The following is an 11,125-nucleotide window of genomic DNA, read 5'->3' as shown; positions in this document are numbered from 1 at the left end:
TGCGATGAAATCTGGCAGAATTTGCGACTTTATTGCCTTTCTTTTTTCATACGTGATGTCCCGAGGAGAAAGTTCTATTCCCCAAAGGGAGACACAACCTGTAGCTTCTGGGTTGTTTAGTATATTGGATAGAGGCGCCTCATTGACCACTATTGTCGGGTGTGCAGAAAAATAGTGCCGCAATTTTCTTGCGGTTGTGATCACTCCATATGCTAACTTCTGGTACTGCGGGTACCGTTGTTTTGAAGGCGATAGAACTTCACTGATAAAATATACCGGCCTCTGTACTCCATGGAGTTTTCCTTCTTCTTCTCTTTCGACAACTAGCGCCGTGTTGACCACTTGGGGTGTAGCCGCAATATATAACAGGAGGGGTTCCTTCTCTTTTGGCGCCACCAAGATTGGTGGTGTCGAAATTGTACGTTTAAGATCCTCGAAGGCTCTATCTGCCTCTTCGTTACACTGGAACTTTTCTCCTTGCTTGATTAAAGCGTAGAACGGTAACACCTTTTCTCCCAGCCTGGCCACGAATCTGCTTAAAGCTGCGACTCGCCCAGTTAACTGCTGTATTTCTTTCAACTTTGTTGGCTTTCTCATTGTTACGATAGCTTGGATTTTTTGGGTTTAGCTTCAATCCCTCTTGCTGAGACTAGGAACCCGAGAAGTTCTCCTGTAGGGACGCCGAAAGAACACTTCGTTGGGTTCAGCTTGAGGCAAAACTTGTCGAGGTTGTCGAAAGTTTCCTTCAGGTCCTCGATTAGCGTTGCCCCCTTTTTGACGTTATGACGACATCATCAATGTACACTTATACGTTTTTCCCAATCTGTGTTGCTAAGCACTTCTGCATCATCCGCTGATATGTTGCTCCCGCGTTTTTTAGACCGAAAGGCATTGTTCTATAGCAAAACACGCCGTACGGTGTAATGAACGCTGTTTTGACTTTGTCCTCTTCTTTCAATCTGATCTGGTTATAACCAGAGTATGCATCCAAGAAGGAAAGACGTTCACATCATGCCGTGGAGTCGATAATTTGATCGATCCTCGGGAGGGGAAAGTGATCCTTTGGACAATGTTTGTTGAGACACGTAAAGTCGACACACATGCGAAGGACTTTAGTGCTTTTCTTCGAAACCAACACTGGGTTTGCTACCCACGTGGCCTCTGTATGCAGCTCCTTGATGAAACCAGCTTCTCTTAGTCGATCAATCTCTGACAGCATAGCTTTGCGGTTTGGCTCCGAAAAACGCCGCAAAGGTTGTTTGATTGGTCTCGCTATTGGATCCAAGTTTAGGTGTTGCTCAGCAAGTTCCCTGGGTACTCCTGGCATGTCGGCTAGACACCATGCGAAGATTTTCCAGTGCTCACGGAGGAACTCGACGAGCGCGCTTTCCTATGCGAGGTCCATGTATGTCGCGATGGACGTCGTCTTCTTTGGATCTGTCGGGTGAATCTGCACCTCCTCGGAGTTTTTCGCAGTATTAAAGGTTGATTCTTTGTTAGGCCTTCCTACATCTGGCAGCACATCATAATCAGTCATGAGCCTTGACGCCATGTACTCTGCTTGCATCCCGAAGGTTTCTGACAGTCGATGAAAATCCTTGTCACATTTATCGGCTAACGTGAAGCTTCCTTTGACTGTGATTGGTCCCTTAGGTCCACGCATCCTCCATAACAAGTATGTGTAATGTGGTACCACCATAAACCTGGCATATGCTGGTCGCCCCAGCAAGGCGTGGTACTGCGACGGGAAATCCACGACTTCAAACTCCAGCCTTTCTATCCTGTAGTTTTCTCGGGTCCCAAACTGAACATCGAGATTAATCTTCCCCAACGGATAACTCGGCTTCTCTGGCGTGATTCCATGGAAGCGTGTATCGGTTGACTTCAGATTTGCTAGAGATATGTTCATCTTACTTAGTGTATCTGCATACATAAGGTTTAAACTGCTGCCTCCATCTATGAATACTCGAGATATGTCGAATCCCGCGATTACTGCTGGTAAGATAAGTGTTGACTGCCCTGGTCGAGGAACTTGCTGCGGGTGATCCTCTATTGTGAAGCCAATGTCTTGCCCTGACCATATGAGGTACTCAACCGTTGGTGGAGGCATCTTCTCTGCCATGAACACCTGTCGCGAGATTACTTTCTGATCTCTATTGGATGGCCTGCCTTTCTGAATCATCGAGACCGCTCCGTTGGAATTGGGATCAACGTAAGGTGGTCGTGCTGGTGCTGCCGCTATTCTGAGCTGATATCGATTTTCGTCCGTAATTGCGGGAGGAGGTGGCAAGTGGATCTCACTCCTGGGCCCTTGCGGGTTTCTATTTGTCATCTGGGCATTGGCGTGCCCTGCCCACCTTAGCATTGCCTGAAAATTTCGACAATCCTTTTGCAGCTGACCTGACTGTCGCTTCCCATTGCTGTCGAGATAGAAATGCATCTGACATGGCCCGTTCATCATATCCTCGGGGGACACGAAAGGTCTCTGAAACCTTGGCCCACTATTTTGTCCGTTATTGCGAGAGTCATCTCTATTGTCGCCTCGCTGCTCGTTGCTCCTCTGATAATCATCTCTATTGCTTCCTCCAGCACTTCCTCGGAAGCCAGCCGAAATTTGTCCAGGAGCATCATAGCTCGAGTACTGCCGAGGAAATCGTCGCCTATTTTGATAATTTCGACCGCGGTCCTCTTCTGGCGACCTGTGCCTTTTATTGTGGACAGCATCTTCTCCATCCGCCCACCTGTTTGCTATCTCCATCAGTGCTGACACTATCTTTGGGTTGGTTCTCCCCAAGTCTTCGACAAAATCTCCTCGTCGAATTCCAGCTACAAACGCATCTATTGCTCTCTCGTCAGATATGTTCTCTGCCGAGTTTTTAATGATATTCCACCTTTGGATGTACTTTCTCATTGATTCGTCCGGCTTTTGTCGACACGCTCTCAGCTCCTCTAGCGATGCGGGTTTTTTGCAAGTGGACCGGAAATTCTTGACGAACACATCCTCGAAGCTATCCCAACTATCGATAGAACCTGGAGGAAGCTTCTTTATCCAAGATCACGCAGCTCCACTCAAGTGTACTTGGATACTCTGCATGGATGTTGCTCTGGTTCCTCCTATCAGCTTCACCGTCTCGAGATAATCAACTAGCCAGTCCTCTGGATCTTGCAGGCCGTCAAATTTTTTGAAGTTATCGGGTAATTTAAACCCTGAGGGAACTCGAGTTTTTCGGACCCTCCTTGTAAAGCACGGCAGCCCGCACATATCCTCGTCCTCTATCTCTGGGGAATGTCGATGTTCCCTTCTATTCTGTCGTGTTCTGTCCACCCTTGCTTGCGCTGTTGTGTCTCTTGCTCCACTTGTTCTCGCGAGAACTGGTGCTACTGCCGCAGGTCTTGGACTATTTTGCCTTGCTGTTCCTTCGGGAGGCGTCTCTGCAAACGCCGTTCCCATGGCCCCAACTCCTGCCATGGCCATATTGTACAATGTCTCTCTTGGATCGCCGGGAGGTGGCCTGGATGCGAGGATAAAGGCTTGCGTCGCCATATACCCAGCTTCCGGTGTCTTAGGGATAATGTTCCCTCTCGTGTCTATCGACATAAAGGACATATCGAGGTTTTGAACCAAGTTCTCTCTATCAGCTTCAGGTATGTTTTGCAGCCTAGATCTTGCTCTGTTCCGAGATTCTCTGTGGCTATCTCCCGAAGTTCCTGAATGTCGACTTAATTCTGCCCTTCGCCTGCTTGATGTGGAAGCTGCCTCCCTTCTCCTGTTCAGAGCAGTTGTCTGTTTTTCCAATTCCCTTGCGGCTCGAGCGAGCCTATATTGATATGCTTGCAACTCTTCTGTCGTAGCGGTTGTGGACATTGGTTCTGAACCATCCATAGCTCTTGCGGCTCTATCCCATGCTGCTTGTGGAAGTTGAACCCTAACACGTGGTGTAGGCCCGACGTATTTATTGCCTAAACCTCGTCTTAGGTCGGAGGGATCGACGTATGGATTTCCCAAATCGTCGAAAGCCTCTGACGTCTCCTCCTGATCGCGGCTTGTCTCTCCGATAGCATAAATCTGATGATATTTTGAATTCAGATCTTTGCTGGGTTTGGTGACACCATCATAGAGATTGGTGAAGACCTTGCCAACGGTAGTGGATCTATCGATGAAGTTGAAGCTGTCGAAGCTATTCGAGTCATCGCTTATATCTGAGTCCGCAGATGACTCGAAGGACATGTCGCTGAAGATCTTGGCGAGTTTTTCGCTTGCCCTGGTGCTGATGAAGCGTGGCGATGAAGTCTCCTCGTCGCCTGACTCGGTTGACGATGTTGAGCTCGAAAAATCGGAATCGACCGCGCGATAATCCCGACGAGATCGGAATTTCGAGACGATACGCTCCCTCTTTCTCGACGCGAAAGTGGAACTTTCCGAACGTCATCTCCATAGGCTCCTCCAGATACGCATATGCATCCAAACGGGAGGGCGGGTGAGGAACAAAATCGATAGGACCAGTTTCGATCTGTTTACCTCGATCCATCGCGTTGCTTGTTGTTGACGAAGTCGACGATCTTGAACGTGCCATCGAGATCAGATCCTTGACACCTCTAATTCCCACATACGGCGCCAATTGACAAATGATTAACTTGTCAATGCCTACGGGTTGTAGACTAGGGTTTTAGCTAGAAGTAGAGGGCAAGTAGATCTCGAAGGTTTCAGCCGAAAAGTACTCGACGATATGAAAACTAGGGTTTGTGAGACAATGAATCGATGCTTTCTTTGTCCCTCGGCTCCCCCTTATATAGGAGGTGGAGCCGAGGAATTCGTGATACACAAGTTACAGAGTCCGGGAGGGTTTCCAACTCATCCCGCAATATTACAAGTGTTCTCTCCTAATACAACTCTAGCTTTCCTTAACTAGCAACTTGGGCTTCCGATTCTTCTTATCCTTCGGGTCGTGGGCCTTCAGTAAACCCCGGGTACCATCTTCGGCAGGCCCATTGGGGATGCCTATGTCAGTCGCGCCGGGATCTTCTTCTTCATCATGATGATCTTCTCCGCCGACATCTTCTTCTTCATGACGATCTTCTCCACCGACTTCTTCTTCATGATGATAAGTCTTCATCGTCTCGCTCGCCATGGTCTTCATGCGCACCATTTGATGGGGCCGGCCGTGCCTGGTTGTCTTGCATGAAACCGCGCCTCAGTAGGTGCTCCTCCAATTGTCTGGAATCAGGGTTGATCCAGCGCTCGAGTTTGCATGACCGACACGGACATCTTATCTGGTGCCTATTGTTCCGAATCATGTCCTCCTTCGCTTCTATCTTGTATCTAGAGATTCGAGCGGAACTCATCGAGAGGACCATGCTTGCCTGCCAATGGTATACATAGAACAGGAAATTAGAACCGCAACACATGCACACAATGCATGGGCCGTACCTCTCCTCAAGGTATACACTGAGCGGAAAAATTCGGCATGACCTCTCCTCAAGGTAGGACATATGGGTAGTGCAAAAAAATTCCGAAACGGAAATGAATCAACATTTCGCCAAACATCCATGCATACTGAGACAAGACCGCGATCGATGAGTTGGAGAGGAGGAGAGAGTATGGAGAGCCTTCTCCTCAACACCAATTATGTATCAACCAAAGTAAGTGCAATAAGTACCCAAGCAAGTGAAAAGTATGGACAAAATGGGATGAGAGAGAAGGGGGGACGAGCTAGATGGAGGAAGAAGAATGGCTTGAGTAGTGTGGTAGGTGGGAGGTTGGCTCTACTTTTGTATTTCTGGTTCGCTAATTCTGCGGTGCACCGGACACAGTGCGCCACATAATACCTTATTTCTGTGGCGCACCGGATCCAGTGCGCCACAGAATACCTTATTTTTGTGGCACACCACGGCTAGTGCGCCACATAATAACTTATTTTTGTGGCGCGCCAAGCGTAGTGCGCCATAGAAATAGTGAAACCAATGATTGGGGGTGGTAGGGTGTGGGCCCCACCTAGTTTCTCTGGCGCATGGATTCTTGGTGCGCCACAAAATTAAGCTATTTTTATGGCGCACCGTGCCATGTGCGCCACAAAACAACTTTCTGTGGCGCATTGTTGGATGGTGCGCCACAAAACTAAGATCTCACCTATAAAGCTTTTCCTACTAGTGTGATTAACATGTATCCCATAGCAGGGTCAATTATCCAGCAAGATCGGGTGGCCCACATATGGTGGTGGAAGCATATAGCCCACCGGGCAGCCCGGTTGATGTTGATTGAAGATAGAAGATATCCAGCCCAGTAATAAGGACCCAAATCCAACCTGACTTGTGCCAGGAGTCGGATCGATGAAGGCCCATGAAGGAAGCTGGATCCATGACGACAAGTTAGGAATATGTGGATTCTTGACGTGTACGACAATGTAACTTTCCGTAGTTAGACAACTTGTATTCGGGTAGGACTCTCCATAGAAACCCTAGGATCTAGGCACCTTTATAAGCCGGACCTCGGGATCCCTAGAGCCACAATCACAACTCATTGTAACTACGCGAAAGGGTTCATATAATTCAATACAAACAGCAGTGGGCCTTGCCGTCGTGCAGCGTGTTCCGATGCTGGGTAAATCGTGTATCACCGTCCCGATAGCTCTCTGCCCTATGGCCCCATCTTCTTCCCCCTTCTATGAGAGTACCTCCTCCGGGGTATTGTCGATTAGGCAACGACAGTTGGCACCCACCATAGAGCCAGTGGCGTCTGGAGGACAGAATCGGGCAGGTTTTTCATTCGTAGGCATCGGCGACACGACCGCCGTGAGGCATGTCCTTTACGGAGGTTGAGATGGAGGCGATAATAGGGACGTGGTATGATATGACGCAAGTGAGTGATGAAATGTATGAGGGGAAAGCTTACGCCCAGTCTAGGTTCATAAATGCTCTATCAATTTTTCCGAGACTCGGATTATTCTTGTTGTTGGACCAAGTGAAGGCTCGATCCATTAGTGGTACATATTAGAAAACACGGAGTGGGTTAAAATGTGTGCCGACTGGTTACAATGACAATGGACATGACTAAACTACATATCAGAAAAATTATTTGTGAGATCCTTCACATCCTGGATCACGACATCAACAGGGCTTCGATCCAACTCCGAAGAATTGATACGTTGGATCACTAAGAGGCAGTCCGAGACCACCAGCAACTTGCGGAAACCTTCATCAACAGCTAGGGAGAGAGTGTGGCGCACTGCCAACGCTTCAGCTACTCTGGCACCGTGACTTCCTGTCGGACCTCGCTGCATGCAAGAGGCACTCACCGTTGTGGTTCTGAATCACGACGCCCATCCCTATTTGACGTGAAGACGGGAAAATTGTTGCATCAACATTAATGAATACCGTACCTTCATGCGGCGGAAACCAACGTGTTGTAGAGGAATTAGTCTCACACCTAGTAGATGGACCCGGTTTAAATAGATGCAGCTCAATCATCTTCGCATAGGCCTTTATCTGATCAGCAACAGAGTGTGGACTCTTCATAGTTTCACCATTTTTCAAACCATTCCGTGAAGTCCACAAGTGCCAAACAGTCACAGCTAAGATCATCCGTTCCTTGTCCGTGGACCAGGTGTTGCGTATGACTTAAACACGCACTTACAACAAGGAAGAAGGGAAGAAGAACTGAAATGAAACAGGGAAAATTCTAAGGCCTGCGTAAAGAGAAGTAAAATTGCTATGACGTTTTAAACTGCTACAAACTAACTCGTAAGCACGCATCGATCTCTAAAAGGGACTAGGTAATTTACTCTCTTTTTAGAAACGCCTAGGTATTTTACATGGAAACGTACCTACTTATTGTCTGACAATCTAGTATAGAAAAGAAGCCCCAAAGACCCACGAGAACAGAAGTCAAGCAAAAAGAGGATGGTGGCAAGTCCAAATCAGACATGGACGCAAAGGGTGTGTATGGCACGTCCACTACTATCACATCGGGTTTTTCTTAGCCTCAACTAAGGATACAAGTTGTGGTATCTGTTCAGACACAGAGCCACACACACCACAACTCACACGGCTATTCCGCAACTATACTAGGAAAAAACTCCTGCAACTATTTGCACGGCAAAAGGACCTATATGCATGGCAAAGGCTTTGCCGTGAGATGTCGCACGGCAATGCGATTAACGGCAAAGGTTTCTTTGCCGTGCGCCTCGCCAACGTTGCACGGCAAAGGCTTTGCCGTGTGACGCCGCGCGGCAAAGGTCGCTTCTTTACCGTGTGCTAAACATGTTTTATCTAAAAAAAGCTACAAACTAGGTGGTCTAAGATTCGAACTTAGGATGCAGAGTAGGGAAAGCATGCAACCTTGACACTAGGGTAAGTGTTTGTTTGTTGATAACTATGCCACGCCATACCTTTTGAGCTGAGAACAAATCTAGTTTTTTACATCTTTGCTGTGCGCTTACACACGGCAAATTGCTTTGCCGTGCGTTTGTTAAGGCCACTAGGCAAAGACTTGCTTTGCCGTGCGTTTGTTAAAAACACTAGGCAAAGGCGTGCACGGCGATGCCTTTTGTGCTTTGTCGTGTGCCAGCGCCTTTGCCGTGCAGCCTATCTTTGTCGTGCGCTCTATTGATCCTTTGCAGTGCAACTTTCTTTACTGTGCGCTCTATTCCGTCGTTGCCGTGAATCATATCTTTACCGTGCGCTCGTGTCTGTGTTTGCCGTGGCCAAAATCTTTGCCGTGTGTTTTTCAACGTGCGCACGGCAAATTGCCGTGCGGGGACACACGGCAAGATATAGTGCACGGCAACGGCAGTTTTTCCCGTAGAGGTAGTTGCGTCCGCACCTATTTTTGTTATGACACTTCTAAGTTTTCAAAAAAAAATGCAAACTAAAATTTTAGACATACATGTGTAGTGTCGTATGCATATGTCAAGTTTCATCCTAAAATATGTCAATATGTAACTTACATAAAAAAGAACAAATGATGTGTAAATAATACGTTACACTATTTACTTATGTCTTTTTTTTGTACACAGGTCATATATTGATATATTTTTGAATGAAATTTCACAAATACACAAGATACTTTTTTTTTCACAAATACACAAGATACAACATAATGTATGTCTAAAATTTTAGTTTGCATTTTTTAAAATTTGAAAGTGTCACAACAAAAATAAGTTGCGGATGCAACTAGTTGCAAAATGATAGTTTCCCCATAGGACATGTCCTTCTGAAGCCTCACACTCCGGAACAACGGGCACGTCGTACTCTCCTTTGGCATGTAGTATACGTGTGGGAGAGACCTGCAAGTTTTGTTAACACCCGGCCGATCCCAAGGATCGAAACCGGTTGGGCTGGGTGGCCACACACATCCTGCGCGACTGGTTTCTTGTCCTTTTCGCTCTCTGCTCCTTCATATTCTCTCGTCTCATGCTCTTCGATCACGGATCACTACCTCAGCGTTACGTGCGTGTGCACTTCCTCCCTCCAATCTGATCAAGCGTCTCTTTCGCCCAATCTTTACATGACAAATTATAATAATGCACTGTACGAAAAAGCAGAATGCCGCATTATCGCTCCACATGACAAATGTAAACATCCGAACGTACAAAGTAAAGTTGGTGGAGATAACCAAGTGACAGAATGCAACATAAATAAAGCGGGAGTGCTGACACTGACACTCCATAATTAATTGCACCAGCATGATTGCCGTGGAGGTAAAGCCTAATGGGTCAGCATAGATCATGTAAGTGTTCCATCACTAGGTTACAATTGTGATGCCTCTACAACCGTACATACAGGCAAAATCTTCTAATCCTAATAAAATTGGTGATCTCACTTATGACCGCGTTTTCTGACATCTGCAAGACACTTCCGACGGTACCTTTCAAGATGCAAAACATCGTCCATGATAGTAGCATCGTCTGAAAAAAGGAGAAACCCGGCAATTTTTTTCGTCTCTGGCGAATGAGGCTACACGAGCTACGATGACTACATCATCGATCACGACTACCTCGACTATGGCTACATTACGATTGGCTACGTTGACATCGACATCAAGAAAACATGTATGGCAACTTAAAAACTCCAGTCAACAGCGCCCGCGTCGTTACTTGCATCCATAACACTCCCGTTGGGGGAGAGAAGGCACCAGAAGGGGACGCCGATGATGACGGAAGCAGGAGATTTCAAATCCAGTTGCAATCATCCGATTCACTCCCGCTACGACTAATGGGATGCTACAATGTATATATTGTACGAGTTAGAGATAGACTAGGTTTGTATGGATCTTCTTATACTCCAAATCTCTCTCCCCTTGTACATCTTTACATATCCCTTAAGGGTTATGGTAATACAAAAATAAAATATTAAGGTTCTACAATTTTCACAGCATATATACTCACATGGTGGTGCATGGACCAAAATATTATGGTTGTACAATTTTCACACAATACTCACATGATGGTGCATGGGCCGGACGGGTCCTCATCGCAGACCATCATGTAGCCGCCGCACGGATACGACGGCAGCATGATGTACTGTGGCGCTGGCGCCGGCGGAGGGTCCGGCCTGGCGCACGAGCAGCAGTGGCAGCCGCCGTGTCCGTGGTGGCAGCAGCAGCCGGACGGCCACGCTGGGAGCGGGTAGGGGTACGGACACGGGTATGGCACCTCTACGACCTTGGTCGGTGGAGGCGGCGGTGGAGGTGGCGGCGGCTTGTGCTTCTTCGTTTTTGTTGGCGACGGCGGCGGTTCCTTCACCTTGTCCTCCGGCCCCGGAGGCTTGAGCTCCTCTTTCTTGTCCGGCTCCACGATCTCGATCTCCTTGATGATGTTGCAGGCCTTGCAACAGAGCTTGTCGGCGAGCTTGTCGGCGTCGAAGGGACCCGACACTATCACCCGGCTCTTCTTCTCGTCGTACTCGATGTCGTCGATGACGAACTCACCCTTGTCTGCACCCGCGCGCACCCAAGATTTTCGTCAGCCTGCTCGGTGCAATTAAGAGACATGAACAGCTCGATCGCAAGTACCTCTGATCCTGTCGAGCACTTTCGTGATCTTGGCGTGGCAGCGGCGGCATCCCAGGTCTACCTTGACGATGATGGTCGGCATCTGCACTGCACAGCTCCCTGGCTAACCACAACTCT

At 47.8% G+C, this 11,125-nt stretch overlaps 1 protein-coding gene across 1 annotated transcript; it reads right to left on the bottom strand.

Annotated features, from left to right (window-relative positions):
• Window positions 1-10,252: 10,252 nt before the first annotated feature.
• LOC124678819 (protein PYRICULARIA ORYZAE RESISTANCE 21-like) lies at window positions 10,253-11,125 on the bottom strand. Its single transcript, XM_047214671.1, has 2 exons — window positions 11,009-11,125; window positions 10,253-10,930 (listed from the first exon to the last, which is right to left on the bottom strand). Exons 1-2 carry the CDS (start codon window positions 11,088-11,090, stop codon window positions 10,434-10,436), a joined length of 579 nt encoding a protein of 192 aa, XP_047070627.1. The 5' UTR covers window positions 11,091-11,125; the 3' UTR covers window positions 10,253-10,433.

Source organism: Lolium rigidum, chromosome 7 (genome assembly GCF_022539505.1).
Source record: "Lolium rigidum isolate FL_2022 chromosome 7, APGP_CSIRO_Lrig_0.1, whole genome shotgun sequence".
NCBI lineage: Eukaryota > Viridiplantae > Streptophyta > Magnoliopsida > Poales > Poaceae > Lolium > Lolium rigidum.
This window is presented reverse-complemented; position numbering and strand designations above follow the sequence as displayed.

What these genes read in the sequence shown, in the direction of transcription:
- LOC124678819 (XM_047214671.1), bottom strand. Translation starts at nt 11,090, where the DNA reads ATGCCGACCATCATCGTCAAGGTAGACCTGGGATGCCGCCGCTGCCAC. An exon ending in AGTGCTCGACAGGATCAGAG is followed by an intron (nt 10,931 to 11,008) that starts GTACTTGCGATC and finishes GCGCGGGTGCAG; the next exon opens with ACAAGGGTGAGTTCGTCATC.